At 40.4% G+C, this 20,240-nt stretch overlaps 1 protein-coding gene across 5 annotated transcripts in view; it reads right to left on the bottom strand.

The window, feature by feature from the left end:
* The window catches only part of tti1 (TELO2 interacting protein 1), a 37,610-nt gene that overhangs the window by 9,608 nt on the left and 7,762 nt on the right, over positions 1-20,240 (bottom strand). For 4 of the 5 annotated variants that reach the window (XM_037771952.1, XM_037771953.1, XM_037771955.1 and 1 more), the window contains exons 7-13: positions 18,363-18,779; positions 16,430-16,589; positions 15,412-15,585; positions 15,072-15,217; positions 13,442-13,582; positions 11,816-12,020; positions 182-269 (exon numbers count right to left, since the gene is read on the bottom strand). In XM_037771952.1, the coding sequence (XP_037627880.1) occupies positions 182-269; positions 11,816-12,020; positions 13,442-13,582; positions 15,072-15,217; positions 15,412-15,585; positions 16,430-16,589; positions 18,363-18,779 (1,331 nt within the window). The remainder of the gene's footprint in view (positions 1-181; positions 270-11,815; positions 12,021-13,441; positions 13,583-15,071; positions 15,218-15,411; positions 15,586-16,429; positions 16,590-18,362; positions 18,780-20,240) is intronic. The other variant, XM_037771957.1, reaches the window with a different exon arrangement.

The following is a 20,240-nucleotide window of genomic DNA, read 5'->3' as shown; positions in this document are numbered from 1 at the left end:
GGAATATAAAAAAATGCTGCGGGATTTAAAATATCCAAAAAGCATCAGCTTTATTTCCTTCATCATAAAATTGAGGATGCAAATTTATTAGGATATCATATAGAGAACCTTTAAATGTAGTGAAGTAAAAAGTACAATATGTAGCATGAAATGGAAGGACTTATCTTGGATAAGGACTCACCTTATGCCGGCATCTTGCAGTCTGATTGGTTGTCTACAGCTCAGGTAGGGCAGGCACGCCTCACAAACAGCATCCAGGTCCGCTTCACCTGAGAAAACCAAACACGGGACCTTTACTACATTTCATCCTCCGTATTGTCTTTTAGAATCCAATTGTGAAATACATACATATTTATTAGCCTTGGCCGAAACAAAACTTTTACATGATATTAAATACATAGATGAAGAATTTCAATCATGAGGTTATTGTCAAAACACATAATGTATTTAGATTAGGGCTGTCAAAGTTAAAGTGATAATAACGCGGTAACGCGAATTCATTTTAACGCCACTAATTTCTTTAACACATTAACAGAATCGATCTTTCGGCGGTTGTAGTGGGCTCAGTTTTAAAGCTAGAGTAAACATACTGGCATCATATGAAACTAGAAAACCTCAGGAATCCATTGTCATACTAGCTTGTCCTGAAGGAGGCCAAATAATGCTGCAAACCTATGAAAAATTTTGGTGAGGAAAAGTAGGCATGGCCATTTTCAAAGGGGGTCCCTTGACCTCTGACCTCAAGATATGTGAATGAAAATGGGTTCTATGGGTACCCACGAGTCTCCCCTTTACAGACATGCCCACTTTATGATAATCACATGCAGTTTGGGGCAAGTCATAGTCAAGTCAGCACACTGACACACTGACAGCTGTTGTTGCCTGTTGGGCTGCAGTTTGCCATGTTATGATCAGAGCTTATTTTTTATGCTAAATGCAGTACCTGTGAAGGTTTCTGGACAATATTTGTCATTTTTGGGGGTTGTTAATTGATTTCCAGGTATAAATATATACATACATTTGCAAAAAGCAAACATATTTGTCCACTCCCATGTTGATAAGAGTATTAAATACTTGATGCGCGATTAATTTGCGATTAATCACGATTAACTATGGACAATCGTGAGATTAATTACGGTGACATATTTTATTCAATTGACGGCCCTAGTTTAGATCAAGCAGAAGCAGAATGCTCATAGCTTTTTTTGAGCTAACAGAAAAGAAGCAGCCAATATCAACATCAACCTTATACTGTATATCGTTTCCTAAAATCCACGTGATCAAAACCTCAAGATGTAATCACAGTTCCCGGCATACAGTGCAGCTTGGTAAGATGGTTAAATTGGAAAGGGAGGAGGAAGAGGAGGAGAAGAAGATGAAAGAAAGGGGGGTGGGGGAGAAGTAGAACATGCCTGGACTTTACCTTTTCTAACTCCTAATGAGCTGAGAGAAACTGCTGAGATGGCTGAGGAAAGATTTCACAGCAGGCTGCTTCCACATCTCTGGATTTCACACATCCACTCTTCCCCCTTTGAGGAGTGGATGTGTGTGAAAACGGCTACCTTTCCCTCTATCCTTCCCTTCATCTTTTTTTTCTTCTTGCAGTTATATGTACACTGCCCCACCTGCCTTCATTCTCTATCCCCCCATTCTTTATCTGTACGTTTCATAACCTTGCCAGCTCCTGCTCCCTCCATCCACTTGACTTCTTTCCACTCTTTCATCTCCTCTTCCTATCTCTCTCTCTCTCTCCATCCTTCCCAGCAGACATTTAGCGGTTCCCTAAGCTGCAAACTGGGCTGCCTTTCAAGCCTCATTTCAAAACATGTCTCTCTCCCTCTCTGCTTACTCTGTTTGCCAATTCAACCCACACTCGGCTTGAACCGGGCCTGCTCGCTGTGTGTCAAGAATAAAAGCAGCAGTGCACATTTCAGTTAAATGCGATTATTTAGCAACCCGCTTTTATCCCTTTTCTGCCTCCGCTTCTGGTGCTGCACTCATAGCCTGTAGTCTTTTGTGGAATCAAGGTGCTTGGAGGGGAAGGCAGAGAAGTGAGAAATACTAAAGAGGAGAGGGCCATGTGCTGTTAGATCTCGTGGTAAATGAATAACCGGGCGGAATTGGAGCTGAAGCTAGGACTGCGGCTGAAACGCATTATTTGCTTCAGTCAATCTGTGTTTCTGTCTTTCTCTCTCTGTGACTGAGGCTCGGTAATTGGCTTGCTGCAGGCGTCCCAGAGGTAAGCTGTAGCCAAATCGGTATTCACATGAGTAAGGCTGCAGCCGCTGACTGTTTCTCTCCTGCTCTTTCACATTCTCTCCTTCTCCAAACTCTGAATCTCTCCCCTTCTGATATGAAGGAGGACGGCGTCAAGGGGCAGTGAGAAAAAAAAACACGCACAAGGTTCTTGTGAATGTGACAGAAAATACTTATTGTTTTACTTGATTACATTCCAGGAATATGAGGGCTGTAACTAAAACATTTGAAGTGAGGAAGTAATGTTGCAGCAGTTGCCTATTTGTAGTCTCTAGCGATCATGCAATGGATGGAGGTTGCTTTTCCACTATTTAAAGCTGCACTGTACAAGGCAACCTCTTTATGTACGATACACCAGGTCTATCTGCCAAAATCATCAAATACAGTTGCCAGAGTAGAGGAAAAATCACTCAATGATCAATCTTGAAGGTTTTCAACTTTGGCCCGAGTTAAATCTTGCCATCATGTAAAGACACAAGACAGCATGTAAGTACACAGACAGTGTATTTATTAAATCAGCCAATCCTGTGGCAACACCTCTGCATAAAAGTGTGCAGACTTGGTGAAGAGGTTCAGTTAAATGGATGGTAAATGGATTTCCGACCACTGAAAGCGCTTCACACTACATGTCAGCATTCACACAAACATTCACACGCCGATGGCAGAGGCTGCCATGCAAGTTGCCAACCTGCCTATCAGGATCTAATCTAAATACTCATTCACACACCGATGGCATGGCCAACAGGAGCAATTCGGGGTTCAGTATCTTGCCCAAGGACACTTGGACATGTGGACTGGAGGAGCTGTAGTTCAAACCTCCGACATTTCGATTGGTGGACAACAAGCTCTACCTCTCAGCCACAGCCATCCATAGATCGATGCACACTTCATCTCAAGATGGTTCCGCCAACATAACAGTGAGTTCAGTGTGACCCAATGGCTTTCACAGTCACCAGATCTCAATCCAACGGTGTGCTGCAGGAATGAGTCCTAAAACCCAGAAATGAGTTAGCATTTTTGCACTTCCGGTTACTTCATCTCGAAGTCAATGGATTTTTTTGGAATGGGTTTTTGGTTAGATGCCTGAAATAAGGTCTGTGGTTAACACAAGCTGAAGAGATTGTCACGTTTTATTCCACGACATAAAATACCGCCAATTATCATCACACTTGTGAATTTTGAAGCCTTTTCTCGTCTTAAAAAGGCAGTTGCTAACAAGAGGCTAAATATGACTACAAAATGTCATCACACTGAACACTAGCCCGCATTTAGCTTACTGGTGGTGACGTGAAATAATGTGGCCGCAGTGTGGTTCGTTTATAGCCTAACGTTAGCTTTTACTTCCAGCGATTGCTTTTACGCTTCAAAAATCATAAAAGTGGTGTTTATTTGTGGAGATTATCTTACTGAACAAAATGTGTAAGTACCATAGACGTTTGTTTGCCACAGAGCTTATTTTCTGCAATAATCCAAAAGCCAACGGAAAAATCCCATTGGCTTTTTGTCGAGGGAACCAAGGCGATGTTAACTTCCTGGTTGGCCTATAAAAATATGTCATCCCTGCAGCACCTTTGGAATGTGGTGGAACGGGAGATTCGCAGCATGAATGTGTAGCTGACAAATCTGCAACAACTGTTTGAGGCTGATCTCTAAGGAAAGATTCCAGCACCTTGTTGAATCCATGCAATGAAGAATCCAGGCTGTTCTGGCGAGAAAAGGGGGTTCCTACCCAGTATTAGAAAGCTGTACCAAATAAAAGTGGCCACTGAGTGTATTTTAGTACACGCACAACAAAGCACAGTGGCCCACCGGGACTAAACACAAGTAGCCAACCCACCGTGACAACAGCCATTGTTGCCATTCCTTAAGCCATGCAGCTTGCGTGGCAAAAGAACAATCAGCAGCTCCTCTAACATGTTTAGTGGCACTAACATACAAAATGCAGCAAACTACCAGCACATGACACTAGCATGTCATAAAAAAAAGAACATCTCACATGCCAAATGCTAAACATCAAGCACACATGACAGCTAAATCTGCAAAAGTTTTCATGTTTAAACTAACGATTGGACCTATGAATGAAACTTTACCTTAACAGATGATGAAGAACGCAATGTTACAACCTGTAATCATCTGACTCCTTGTGTTTTCAGCCCTGTCAGACATTTTAGCGATGTCAGCGTCTTCCCAGACCTCAGCAAATACTTGGGTACAAGTATAATGTTCTCATAAGCGAGACAAATGACGGCCAAAACTACAAAAATAGGTGCCAAGTTGTAATGAAGCGTAATTATCCTTTAATAAGAAAATAAAAGCTATTGGCCAATTGTTGTCTTCACTCAAATCAGCTCATGGTTTCTACAGTATAATCAACCAAACTATCAGTAAGCCAAATGTAAAGCAATGACCCAACCTTGTAGGCCCAATGCATATAGTTCATATAGCAGTTTTCATTACAAGAAGGAAAACAGTGCTAGTTCGTCTGAGAACTCTGTTACATTAAATGCATTTTTAAAATTCATACATGTTATTCCTAATGTCTAAGACGGTCCAAAAAATATTAGAAAACATGGACATCGCTCTCCCAAATCCAGAAACTAGAGTGCTAAAAAAGTTTTTTTTAATTTGTGATGTCATAGGGTATAATGTCTGGAGAAACTCCGTAGACAATGAATTGGGAGAGATGTTCTCGATGACACTGAGAGCACCCAGGGGAATGTTCTGAGTATATGGGTACATTTTTTTGTTTCACAACTGACAAAACTACAATAGAATAAAGCTCATTTGGATTTTTTTTCCATTTTGGGGGGTCCACAAAATCAGTCTCCCGTTCATTGTCTATGGAGCAGCTCCACACTTTATATCCAATGACATGATCAGTTTGAGTTTTAGCACTCAAGTTTTTGGATTTGGAAGAGATTTGTTCATATTTACTAATATTTGTTGGACTTTCCTAGACCATAGAAATGATATGTATGAATTTTGATGTAGTACCCCTTTAAATCATATGGGAAACTTGTTGAAGACAAGATGGGTGGTTAAGATGGACCAAAACCAAACCATACCCTGGCTGGTGCACATTTTCACTCCTATAATCACACTTGCTTTAAAGGCAACATTTCATGAAAAACTCCCTTTTTCAGTGCTTGTGCACATACATTTGGGTATCTGGAATGTCTACCAACCCACACATTATGGAATAAGAACAGATTTCGCTCCCCTTCCTATGTCACATGCAGGCTCATTAGAATATATCGCCTCCCATCTGAGTATCTCCACCCACGGCTTGAGAATGACCTTCACAAAAGGTGCACCATATCAGAGCAGACTGGGCTTTTTCGGGAGGTGGGCTTAAAGAGACAAGCGCTAAAACAAAGCATTTCAGACAGAGGGTGAATACAGGTATATTAATACAGACAGTATGAGAAAAATAATTATGTTTTTGAACATTAAAGCATGTAAACATGTTCTAGTAGAAACCCTAAAGTACAAGTATGAACCTGAAAATGAGCACGATATGTCCCCTTTAAATAAAAACAAAAATCAAAACAGAACAGTAAAGTAAGACAGAAAGTTATGCGGGGAGGTTATAGCTGCATCATAACTGCTAAGTTAGTAACTTCATATTGGAAATATGTTAATTTTCATGATGAATTATAGTATAAAACACCGTTTAATAAGCAATAATGTGGAGCTAGACACACATTAAGGTGCAGAGAAACTGTGTGACTCTCGTAAAGATTACAAGATGTCGGATAAACCAGAAATTACTACATAGGTCGAGTATGATGAGGGACAGACGGAGGAAGGGCATCCTAACATTTTTGTCGTTGCACCAAACACTTATAGAGGAAGAATATAAAGATGGACAAAAATATTGAGGAATTTCTCAAAAAGTTCCTATAACCAACAAGTACATTTACTGACTTCTTTTCAAAATAGTTCATGAGAATATAAATAAACTTTGGGGCATAAAATCTTGCAGTGAATGTTTTACAAAGTTATCTGTGGTCGATTACACTAACTAATACATCACTTTCAGTTAATTGACTTTGGTAATTTGTCCTGATGAGACTTTACCACACAACTAATTAACCCATTAAACAGACGTAATTTTAAGTTTTTTCATCAGGGGTTGACTGTTGACAAGGCAGAACGAAACTTCACACAGTGAGAAGTAATCACAGTGACAGAGCCACGCACGCATTCTTTATTTTTTAGGGCTGTCAAAGTTATCATGATAATAACGCATTAATGCAAATTAGTTTTAACGCCACTAATTTCTTGAACGCCTTAATGCAACTTGCATTTTTAAAGTTGTAGTGGGCTCAGTTTTAAAGCTAGAGTAAATACACTGACATCATGTGAAACTAGAAAAACTAGAAAAACTAAGGAATCCATCGGTAGCAACCATGTCATACTAGCTTATCTCGAAGGAGGCTAGATAAAACTCATAGTTAGGGTAAATTTTGGCGAGGAAAGACTGGTATGACCATTTTCAAAAGGGGTCTCTTGACCTCTGACCTCAAGATATGTGAATGAAAATGGGTTCTATGGGTACCCACGAGTCTCCCCTTTACAGACATGCCCACTTTATGATAATCAAATGCAGTTTGGGGCAAGTCATAGTCAAGCCAGCAAACTGACACACTGACAGCTGTTGTTGCCTGTTGGGCTGCAGTTTGCCATGTTATGATTTGAGCATATTTTTTATGCTAAATGCAGTACCTGTGAGGGTTTCTGGACAATATTTGTCATTGTTTTGTGTTGTTAATCGATTTTGAGTAGTAAATATATACATACATTTGCATAAAGCAGCATATTTGCCCACTCCCATGTTGATAAGAGTATTAAATAAGTGACAAATCTCCTTTAAGGGACATTTTGAACAGATAACAAATTTGCAATTAATATGCGATTAACTATGGACAATCATGTGATTAAATATTTTAATCGGTTGACAGCCCTAATATTTTTGCTTTGGAAGTTACCGTAGGAGAACACTGACTTAACAGGTAAGACCGGCAAAACTCACAGCTACAGTTTAAGGTTTACTGTTCCATTATCATATATTTTGCTGCTTTTTTCTCTTTGTTTGTTTTAGACTTTGTGGTGAATGGTGAAAGTTAAGTAAAAAACATTTTGCCTCTCAAAAATATAGAGAACATTTTTTCAGTCAAGATTGTTTTTATCCTGATTTTGTTTGCAATACTGTGTTAATATCAAAGCGAGAAGCCAGTATGGCATATCCAACCAAACTGTGAGCTGAATGTATCATTACACCTCTAATGGTGTAGCTGTGGCTGCAGAGCTAGCTTTATTTTTTGGGAACCTGGGAGACAAAAACAGGCGGCAAACAAGGGTATCAACACCAACAACCAGAGCTGCTGCTTTCACCGAGCTGACAGACACTGAAGGGGTGTTATATGAGCTGATGGAATATTGTTCCATGAGAAGAGGTCAACCTAATGGGTTACTATACATGTAGGCTACTGTATGAATGTGACTACATGTACTTCCTCTGATGGAAAAGTAAGTGCTATAACATCAAAAGCAGGTGGGTTTGTTAGAAGTGGCTTTCTCTGTAATGAATATAATCCGGGCTGTGTAACAAATATATCGTTCTCATTGTAGACTTGTGGAAAACACTTTTACAATTTGATATTATCATTATGTAAGAACAATCCAGAGGCACCCAATGAAAAGCATAATCTTAGTTAGTGTTGTTTTAAAACAGAATGTATAAGTGGTGGTGGTTGGCAGTTTTAAAAAGGGGGGAGCAATGCAGCTGGGTATCGTTTAAAAAATTACAATACCAGGACAAATACCAGTACCTTTAAAGTGATACCAATACCTATAGAGAACTTAATGTGATACCGTATTTTGGCTGGACCACAGAGGGTCAGCCCTACAAACGCAATAGTTTGTCACTGAGTGACTAACTGATGAAGTCACACGATTGGTCCGCCGAGTGTTGGAGTTTCCTCATTGGCCGTTGCTCTTTCAAAATGAAAAGGCGGGAACAGTCCTTTGTTTACATTTTCACGGGGGGGGGGGGGGCGTGTCAGCGGTTCCACTCACCGGTGCGATCTCAACCTTTTGCAAATGAGCCCGTCCAGCGTGACGTTTCAGCTCACAAGACTTTGACCAAGCTGTCAAACTAGGCGATCGAGTTATAAAATGAAATGAGATTCAGCAGTGGCTTAGCCTATTTCTCACTTAAAATGTTTTCAGAAGTAGATTTTGGTGGATTGTTTAGACGGAATAATAGAAAGTTTACGAGCAGGCCGCCATGTTGTTTACTGTTTGAAACGGCGAGTAGAAAACCAGGGACCAATCAGGTGCATTCCACGATAGGGTACGTCACCGTATGAATGGCCAGATGAGTGGAGCAGCGCGTCATCATGTCTCGACGCTGGACCAGGTGGACATGTACCGCTGGATATAACATTATAGACATGACCACTGACTATTTGTGTAAAAATGTAGCCACAAATTGTGATGACCGTACACGGTCCAGTCATGTACTTGGTTTGGACCAAGTCTTGTTTCTACTTCATTTGATACCCATCATGGATCTTTTTGGTGGCATCTTGGCACACTGAACTGCCAATCACACGCCGCATTAAATTGAAAAATGCTTGCGGTGATTGGCTGTGAGCAAAACCATGCAAATATGATTTTTTTTCATGGGAGTTTGCCCATCCAGTCCAATGTGTTTTGTGGACTTGGAGAAGTCTTATGACCATGTCCTCTGGGGAGCCTCGTGGCAGGGTACTGCGGGAGAGTATGGGGTAGTGAGTCCGTAGTCTTGGCACAAAATTAAATATATTTTCAGTGGGTGTTCGGCTCCGCCCAGGATTGTCCCTTGTCACCGATTCTGTTTGTGATTTTCATGGACAGGATCTCAAGGCGCAGCCCCCAGGAGGAGCTTTCACATTTTTTGTTGTTGTTTTGAACTAAGAATTAGTTTTAAATTGAAACACCTGTGGCAAGCCTGGCATGTTGCCATGGTTACACAATGTTTTAGGTAAGTGTACGTACTTAGAACAGCGTACAACATTTTTAAACTAATATTCTTTATTTGTACCAGTGCCAAAGAGGAACGTGCCACTTGATCTGAAGTCAAACAGCGTATGTCACATTTTCTCTATTATTGGAGACGGGTACAGATGGCGTCTCTGCCGGTGCACTTGATGGCTTTTCTCACCTTTTCTTCGCACCTCACTTAGAAACTCAAGAAGTGAAAGCACTGACACCGACTGAAGAGCACTGAGTGGTGAGTGGCTGGAGTGCAAAAGTGTACTGCCGCCAATTCAGCCTGGACCAAGTGAGCATTTATTCCAGATTGTTTTTATTGTCAGTGCCACGCCATAAAATCATAAAATCTAATTCTTACTCAGATTTTTTGCATTTTTTTTTTCCAACCGGAATCATAGCCATTTAAAAAAGCCCTATGAACCTGCTGTATTAAACCTCTATGTACTGATTTATCACTGCTACAACCCCACCAACCACTTCTTGCATCTTCACTGTCCTTGAGTAGTACAAGTGATTGTGATTACCACTTGATGAATGAAAAGACCATATTCCCTGTGATTTTTTATCATTGATTGCAACCACCACTTCTAACTGTAGATGAGCATGTTATTTTCATTATATAGTTTGAAAAAAACATTCATCCACTCAAACCTGCACACATATGTAAAGACACCCAAAATAGAGGTGAAAAGACATCCCACGGAGCATTAAGATGCTCTTAGTTCCACTGTAAGTACTGCGTTTCCTCTCAAGTATTCAGCAGTGTTGGAAAATTGGAGCAACCTGAACTCAGTATGACTGTGACACGGACGTCAGTGCTTAATGAACATAATGATGGATGAAAAATTAGACAAGCAGCTCATAATTATATCATTGGTAACACACTGGCACTGAGCCCCCCGGCCCACTTTGGATGAACATATTCAGATAGAACACTGAAGCTACGCCAAGCACAAAATACACAACTGTAAAAAAAACAAAAAAAAAAAACATTACATTTTCGAGTTAAATAATTAAATGTCCTCCTTTCCTGTGGCGTCTTGATTTGCTGATTGCTGCGCAGATTTAACAGTGTTTCTTGCTTGATTGTGGTGAAATGGAGCTTGAGGGGGAACAGTTGCTTGCAGCAGTTGTTGAGAGTGCAGCTAAGGATTCAGCGGCATCCTGTTCGCTCAGTTATGTTCAAACGTCTTTAAAAATGTGTTGAATTTAAGCACAGCCGCGGCCTGAAGGCTTTTTTGTCACGAAATTCCACCGAGTATTGTGTGATTTTTTTGTATGAGTGGAAATGGCATGTGTAATTGTTGTAATGCATGGGATGTCCTGGGATGTTGGCTGTATACTATCAACAAAGGAGGGATAATAAAACAATACTGATTTAACAAGTGAATGAAAAATCGGAGTGTGTCTGTCGTGAAAACCACAGCCTCGTTCCAAATACAAGTTATCCCAATCACATTTTAAAATGCAACACTGGATCATGACTTCAAATTGAGATACACTAACTGCTGCTGTGGTACCCCTGTCTGGTTTTCATTGTTACACGATACTGCCATCTGGTGGTAGCACGAGTCACTGTGTCCTGTGAGTGTTTGTGCCAGCATCTTTGACAGTCATGGAAATGAGGTGGCCCTATTGGCTGGATGCAGAAAATCTTTAACGTCCACCCGTTTCAATATAAAGTCAACAAAACTAAGCTACATTTTAAAGGGAATAACCTGTGCATAAAACAGAAATGTATAAACAACTAGAATGGCACATGGAGAGCGCAGACCTCCGCCCCCCCCTCCGTTCAGCTTGCGCCATCATTCACGTGTATTTTTTGTTTATGTTGAGATCAGCTGTACGTAGCGGAGCATCGTCAAACACTTCATTCAAACTGGACAGAAACAAAATAAAACTCACCTAAACCACCGTCTTTACTCTTTCCAACAATCACCAAGTGCGCTTTGGTCGAACTCTACTGTAATTTCACAGAGTTTAATGTGAAAAAATGCAGATTCTACAGTTGTTACCCCTTCCCCCCCACTTTCCGCTCTCTCTCTCTGAAGGAAAGAGGCAGGGTCATGCGTCATCATCGCGTCATCAGTTACACTGCGCATGTGTTATACCCAGAGGTCTTAATGTTCTGGCTGATTGGAATGCTTAAAAAAATTCCTAAATCTGGATCATGATCCGGATCGCCACCAAAATCTAATGGATTGTTCATTGTGCCACACCCCACTCCTCCAAAAAATGTCATTCAAATCCATAGCGGACTTTTGGAGTAATCTTCTAAACGGACAAACCAACGCCGGTGAAAACAGAACCCCCGTCTTTTGTTAAACATTGTGCTTTTAAGAAAGTGGCCATATCAGGGCTAAGATTAACCATGATCAAGTGTTCTATGTCCACTTCTGACCTGGTATGATCATTGTTATACTATAGATCATCCCATGTATAATCATACAAGGTGATACTGTATGTTGTGTCTTAGGAAACCTGTGTGTTTGTGTGTTCTGTGTTTCTATTCACTTACCGAGGTCCAGCCTCTGGCACAGTGAGCCCAGCCCCTCCAGCACAGCCAGCTGCAGCTTGTAGGCCAGTGTGTGCGTGTAGACGGGTCCGGCCTTGGCGCTGATCGGAGCCTGCCGCACCAGCGAGGAGCTCAGCTTGGGCAGAACCTCTTTAGACACCCTCCTCCTCAGGAAGTCACCACAGGTTTCACCCAGCGTACACAGAACCTGGCACAGAGACACAGCATGTAAAGTATGTACGCAGCAAGCTGACGACCATAGCACAGTTTGACAGCAGCAGTGATGAGTGACTAAATGACAATTTACAAACCAGTTATGTCGGATTTTGTCAATTCATCAGGGAAAATATGAATGAAAGGTACAAAAATAGACAGGTTTTGACAAGAAGACTAATTCACAGTGACGGGAGAATCAATTGACACCTGTACTTTGAGAAATGATCACAAACAAGTGTGATCTTCATTCATCAGGGAACAAGGTAGAGGGCCACTTTCATCTTCTGTGATTCTCTGAAATAATTTGAAAAGACAGCTCTGGGGAAGACAACCCGCAAACAATTTGATGATTTTTCCTGTCTTGTTAGTTTGAAAAAAATGTTTCACAGAATTACAAACAATGAAATACGCTGCCGAAAGTAGCCATCACAGCTATTTCATAATGAACTAAGACTATACTTGAAACCACAACTTTTGATTGATTCAATATGGGCACATTTCAATATATACTGTATGTTATTTTAATTTAGTCAAAAATGTAATCAGATCTGTTCAGTTGCTGCACATAATGTATATTGTAGGGCTGTCAATCCATTAAAATATTTAAGCGTGATTAATCGCAAATTAATCGAAAAATTTGTATCTGTTCAAAATGCACCATAAAAGGGAGATTTGTTAAGTATTTAATCAACATGGGAGTGGGCAAATATGCTTGCTTTATGCAAATGTATGTATATATTTATTATTAGAAATCAATTAACAACACAAAACAATGACAAATATTGTCAAGAAACCCTCACAGGTACTGCATTTAGCATAAATCAATGGCAAACTGCAGCCCAACAGGCAACAACAGCTGTCAGTGTGTCAGTGTGCTGACTTGACTATGACTTGCCCCAAACTGCATGTGATTATCATAAAGTGGGCATGTCTGTAAAGGGGAGACTTGTGGGTACCCATAGAACCCATTTTCATTCACATATCTTGAGGTCAGAGGTCAAGGGAGCCCTTTGAAAATGGCCATGCCAAGTTTTGAGCGTTATTTAACCTCCTTGGTTAAATAACGTAGTATGACATAGTTTGTACCAATGGATGCCTTAGGTTTAATAGTTAAATATGACACCAGTATCTTCACTCTACCTTTAAAACTGAGCCCTCTACAACCTAAAAATTGCAAGTTGCATTAATGCGTTCAAGAAATTAGTGGCGTTAGTGTATATACATAATGTGCTAAAGATAATCTAATACAACATTAAACAGTTATCTAATACACTTTCTGTGTCCTTTCACATTATCAATCTACAGATGTTATTAAATGATCCACAGACACATTAACAATTTTCAGGAAAAAGGCCATTTCAACACTTACTACCACGACTACAGTAAATGAAAAGACAAACTTGTTTTAATTACCCTGAAGGCTCTGAGGACTGCTAGAGGGTCGTCAGCTGTGAGTCTCTGTAGGAGGGCGGGCCAGCAGCGATGGGCCATAGGCAGCAACTCATTTTCCTTCTCACTCAGTACGCAGACACAAAGCTCCAGCACGTCCAATACCTGAGGACCGAGACACGCAGAACACCCGTTCATATACGTATCTACCTTTTGTACACAGAGTGTAACAACAATAACAACACATACACACATACATGTGTGATGTATAGGTAGCTCCTGGGTAACAATGTTTAAGAAATACTTGTTTGTTTCAGCTCAACTGTTCAGTGGGGTTTATTTTCATTTCATTTCGCTTTAGTTTCTCAGTAGGAAGCGGTTGATTCATCACTGATACATCTGAGTTTTACGCTACACAGGTGAAGGGGCTCTAGGGATGGCAATGACAGCCTGCCAGTCGGTCTAACACTTTAATCAAGATTGAAATATCTTAAATCGCTATCTGGATGGATTGCTAAGAAATCTGCTTCAGATATTAATGGCTCCCAGACAATGAAGCAAACGTTTTTCGGTGATCCTGTGACTCTTCCAACCCACATTCCCATCAGCCTCAGCTGCACTTTGTGTTCAGTGCATTAGCAAATGTTAGCACGCTAACACGCACATAAGATGGTGAACATACCTTGTTAAAAATCAGCATGTCTGCATGTTGATATTAGCATTTAGCTCAAAGCACTATTGTGCCAAAGTACAGCCTCACAGAGCTGCTAGTACGACTGTAGACTCTTCTCTTATATAACGTCAGCTTGTTAGCTGCCTATAATAATGCCGTCTCCTCGGTACCAAATCTGGAACTGGCAGCATAACGATGGACTTTGTCTACAGCTTCTATGGCTTAGATCCAACAGTCAAGCATGAGATAGATGTTCAAGTTCATTGGTTATACTTATTTCCTGCAGTATGAATTCCTTTGAGTTTTTAAAGCTATAAAAACAAACAGAAAAGCTATGCCTTGTTAAAGAATTTAAGTTATATTTTACTGGTAATAATAACTTGGTTAATGTGGTTTCCAGTGAGTCTTTTCTTTCTCATTGCTCATTTGACAACCACATTAGCAAACTATGAATTGAGCTACGTATTATACCAAATAATCAGTTCAGTCAGATCTTCATGATCGTATCATGTGTGGCTGGGAGATTTGTCACATCAATACAAAGCATTCAACGTAGAGACAAAAGTAATTTCTTTATACAGTATCTATCTATGCATTTAAAGAGACAGTGTGTAAGATTTGACGGCATCTAGTGGTGTGGTTGCAGATTGCAACCAACTGAATATCCCTGTGCTCACTCCTCCCTTTCATAGACTGCAATAACGTGAGCCGCCGAGTGCAAAAAACTGTTACGGCAGTTTTCTCTGGCGGAGCAACATGGCGGACTCCGTGAAGAGGACCCGCTCCCTATGTAGATATGAAGGGCTCGTTCTAAGCTAACGACACAATTCTTATGGAATATCATATTCCATTTTAGCTAATAGATCCCCAGAAATGTTACACGCTGTTCCTTTAAAAATAGTTCCAGTACAATGGTAAACAATCCTCAATAGGATTATTATCAACCAAACCGACGTTCCCCTTCAACACTACATACAGTACCTTGAGTCGGAGCCTGAGACTTGGGTCGGACAGCAGATGAATGCAGCGCTCCATAACATCTTTAGTGATGCTGAGGTGGGAGGGAAGCTCTGCTTTGACATCAGGACCACCAATATCTTCAACATCCTCCATGGGAGGAGGGACTTCTGGAGAGACAGTGATTGTCAGACGGATGATTTATCGATTTGGCAAATACCCAAGTCTTATATTTCATACTTTATTGTTATTCACGCTACTGATAAGTTCCATCTAATATAACCTCTACAACAACATCCAAACCTATACTGCAAGGAAATATAATTTCCTGTTTTGTCCTCATGCAGACAGCATACTGTATTACCAAGGTCTTCAGTGTCATCGTCCTCCTCTATTCCAATGCCCTCGGCCAGCTCTTGCTGTTTGCGGTGATCCAGCAGGAACTGGCGGATGTTGAAGGCTTCTTCTTTTTGAGGGGAGGTCTGCTTGGGTCTGGCAGACTCACTGGTTCTACCACAACTGGAGGGAAACCACCTCGCTAAAGGAAACACAACAAGAGTGACGCAAAGGTGGGTATAAGCAAGAGTTTTGTCTTGTACTTCTTCTCAGAAATCACCTGTAAATTATTCTTAAATGTTTTGACTAGGGCTGTCATCCGATTAAAATAATTGTGATTATTCGCAAATTAATCACACATTTTTTATCTGTTCAAAATGATTTATCAAGAATTTAATACTCTTATCAATATGTGAGTGTGCAAATATCCTTGCGTTATGCAAATGTATGTTTATATTTACTATTGGAAATCAATTAACAACACAAAACAATGACAAATATTGTCTAGAAACCCTCACATGTACTGCATTTAGCATAAACAATATGCTCAAATCATAACATGGCAAACTCAAACCCAACAGCAACAGCTGCTGACTTGACTATGACTTGCCCCAAACTGCATGTGATTATCATAAAGTGGGCATGTCTGTAAAGGGGAGACTCGTGGGTACCCATAGAACCCATTTACACTCACATATCTTGAGGTCAGAGGTCAAGGGACCCCTTTGAAAATGGCCATGCCAGTTTTTCCTCACCAAATTTGGCGTAAGTTTGGAGCGATATTTAGCCTCCTTCACGACAAGCTAGTATGACATTGGTTGGTATCAATGGATTTCTTAGGTTTTCTAGTTTCATATGATGCCAGTATGAGTTATCATCACGGTAACTTTGACAGCCCTAGTTTTGACTATAGGTGAATTGAATGCTAGAGTGTGGGATGGTATGGTACAGTATGGCATGGGTATGGTAGAGTTACATACACAATATAATCAATGGGTCCCTCCCCACATGTGATAAATGAGTCGACATCACTTTTGAAATCTCACCCAGTGCCTTCATGAGCGCGTGCAGCACAGAGCAGAAAAGAGCAGCCGTGTGGTCGTAGCTGAGATCCAGAGCCGTCAGCACATCCTGAACGATGTCCCCGACCAGAGGCAGCAGGCTGCAGTCAGAGTGGCTCAACATCACTGTCAACACCCGTGGAGCCTGGGCAATGAGACGGGAATATGAAGGAATACATGTTCAGGGCGCAGCAAACCCATGCAGACACATTCACAGTATTCACCTGGGTGATAACCCAGAGGTGTGGACTAGACATAGACTAGAGTCAAACTCGAGTCATGAATCTGATGAATTTAGGCTTGACTTGACAAAATGAACTTTATTACCAATGACTTGTGGCCTCATGTGACTTCAGCCTTTTAACTTTTACTTTAGGACTTGAAACACTAGTATTAGACTTGATCTCGACTCATAACTTGGCTCTGGACCTTATAGTCAAAACTTGATACTTACTTGTGATTTGCAAAACAATGTCCCATTTCTGAGTACCCCATGAATGTGGGTATGATTTCATTATGTAAACTGCTACTGCTATTACTGTGGGTTCACTGTGTTTATTGTTAGCACCTACTATGCCACTTTATTTATTTGTAGTGCCGAACTGATTAGTCAATAATCAACATAAAATCATCATCAAGAATTCTGATACAGTAGTTGATCGATTGTTTGGGTCGGCTTTGGCTCTCTGGTTAGAGCGGGTCATCCTTTAACCGCAAGGACGGCGGTTTGATTCCCGACTCCTACCGCATGTCCAAGTGTCTTGGAGAGAAACCCTGAACTAATGATCCTAATAATTAGGATGGGTTAAATGCAGATGTCAAATTTAATGTAAGTGCCTGTATGTATATGACAATTGTAATATAAAGTTTAAGTCATTTATCAGGCAAAGATTCTAAAAATATTCACTGTATTGAAAACTAAATATTTTTGTGTTTTGGACTTTTGGTCGGACAAAACAAGCAATCTGAAGATGTCCCCTCGGGCTCTGACATCTTATGATGGCATTTCCCCCCCCTATCTTTTACAGACATTTCATTGACTAAATGATTAAATCAAAAAATTGCCAACAGATGTATTGACAATGAAAATAATTGTTCATTGCCGCCCTAGTCATTTGCGCAACCACATCTGCTGATGAAATATCCAAATGTATTTTGATAAAACTATAAAATCCAGTTACATTTGTTACAATTTCTTGTTATATTTCCACTTTAACCCTCATCCTATCAGCCATTGTATTTAACATACAAGGACCACCGACTGGGGTAGAACCCCAAGAATAAACTACTGTAAGAAACAACCATCATAGCAAAATAGTAACTTATTTATTTTTCAAAATATTACTAGTTATGTAAACTAAAAATAAGATTATTATTAGTTTGGGAAGTTAAGGTTGATTTGCATATTGTGTAAAACGAACATAGAGCACATGAGGAAATGAGCACATGAGCTGCATCTGTCTCCTTCAAAATGACTGACAGAGTGGCCCTACCCCCCTGATAATAGGCAATACTGCATAGGCTGTAATTGGTAGCTTTTGACGATGTTCCCCTAAGACCCCATTACATTGGTCTTTTAAAAAGCACTGATTAAAATAGAAACACAAAAAAGTATATGAAGTCATTAGGAACAAATTGATTGACAAAGTCTTGACAAAATGGAATGATAGAATAAAGCACCTGTGAGATATGAAAAAAGTATACCTCTGGGGTCTGCGGGCCCAATCGGTAGGATGAGAGTTAAAAAGGGTGATAATATCCTACTGCCTCAAATAACTGAATTCCTCTTCTTGCGCACACCACTTTCTTTCTTAAATTCTCCTATAAAATGCTCTCTCTCTTTCCTTAGTTCTTATTCTTCCTCCTTTTCTAGCGCTACTATGCGTTCTAACAACATGCCAAACTGTGTCAGTGTTACCTGTGGATGCTGGCTGAGCCTCTGCAGGTTGAGTGATATGTCGTTGAGCAGGTAGTCAGAGTTCTCATTGATCAGCTCCTTCAGGGAGGGGTAACCACAGGCCTTACTGATGTCCCACATAGAGCCCAGCGCTGCCTGGCTGACCAGCAGCGTCTCCTCCCCGGCTTTCTCCAGTACGGGGTACAGTGAAGTCATCAAAATGGGACGAAAGTCACGCCCCAGTGCCTGAGCAAAGCAGGCGATGCCCTCGAGTTGGATACACAGCTGCCAGATGTTGCTGTTGAGCTGGTGGATTGCGGAGGTCGACGATGTGGAAGACGGGGTGCCAAATGAAGAGGAAATCACTTGGAGAGAGTTTGCTTTAATGTTGCCGACATCACTGTTGGATATGGAGAGGAGTCTGGACGGGCTGAGCAGCTACAGAAACACAGAAGACCAATGTCATTATCTTGCATCATACAATTTTTCTTGTACAATTCAATAGTGATTTAGATTATAGACATAAAAAGATCAATATAAAGATAATACGTTTATATAAGGGGACATTTTGTATGTATGAGGAGAAAATAACCAGTCCTGCACACTGTGGATTATGTTTACTAAGTGATTCTGCAGGTAGGCCTTCATCAAGTAAGACTAATTTCAATGAATTTTTCCTGATGAAGGTGTACTGACTGAAACACAGATTCATGTCAATGCTGTTATGATAAAATAAAGTTCAGTTTAATTTGGCAAAAAAACATTATACAGGGTACCTTTAATTTTACACAAAAAAAATCAACAGGGTACCTTTAATGTGACAAAACAAAAAAACTTTACAGGTGCCTTTAATTTGTCAAAAAAACTCTAAAGGATATCTTTGATTTTACATAAAAAAAATCTACAGGGTACCTGTGATTTGACAAAAAGAAAGTTTACAGGTTAGCTTTAATTTGGCAAAAAAAAACTCTATAGGGTACCTTTAATTTTACATAAATAATAATTGGTGCCTTGGTACCTTTTGATTAATTTGACTTGAGGGAGAAACCCACAGCATGTCTCTATAGTGGCCAAACCTTCCCTCTAACTAGTGTATATTTCTGTGTTTAGAATGCTTTTCATTCGGCAGTGTGCCTCTAGGCACATTTTAGCTGACAAAGAGAAACTGCAAGTTTATCTACAAACTAACACAATACTGCCAATGTTTTCAGGCCTCTGTTGGTTGGATGCACTGCAATATTTTTCTGTGCCTGTCAGCTCAATATAAGTTTAGAGCAGTTACTTGAACCCCTGCAACACTCTGCTCAGTCTGTTCAGGTATAAGAGCACACAGCGGTCAGTCCAAGGCCATATTGTGAGCGAAGTGTGGATATCTTTCTTTGTTCGGAGTGAAGTGATCTGACCATGATCAGAAAAAATGAGCTGATGATGATGCAATATTCATAGACCATAGAACAATCTATTGCCACATCAAATTTGAAACTTAAAACAACATTAAAGGAGCAGTTTGACATTTGGGGAAATGCACTTATTTGCTTTCTTGACGAGAGTTAGATGAGAAGATTGACACACCTCTCATGTCTCTACGCTAATTATATGAAGCTCGACAGAGCAGTCAGTTAGCTTAGCTTAGCATAAAGACTGGAAACAGGGGACAACCAAGCCCCCAGGAAGTGCGCCGGTCGACGATCCGGACTTTGGTAGTGGCCAAACGGCAGTACTGCAACTTCCGTGTCTGTCACGTGATGCATTGGGCCCAAAAATACTTTTTCCTTTAGACTTACATTGGGAAAGAGATGTCTGTAACTCAGTGGATAATGTTTTTTGAGGTGAATCAACTTCCCAGTATGAACACTCTAATAGCCCTTATTTAAAAAATTTAGTTTTTAAAGTTGTAAA

Source organism: Sebastes umbrosus, chromosome 6, assembly GCF_015220745.1.
Source record: "Sebastes umbrosus isolate fSebUmb1 chromosome 6, fSebUmb1.pri, whole genome shotgun sequence".
NCBI classification, from domain to species: Eukaryota; Metazoa; Chordata; class Actinopteri; order Perciformes; family Sebastidae; genus Sebastes; species Sebastes umbrosus.
The sequence above is the reverse complement of the archived record's forward strand: the minus strand, read 5'-3'. Positions and strand labels throughout refer to the sequence as shown.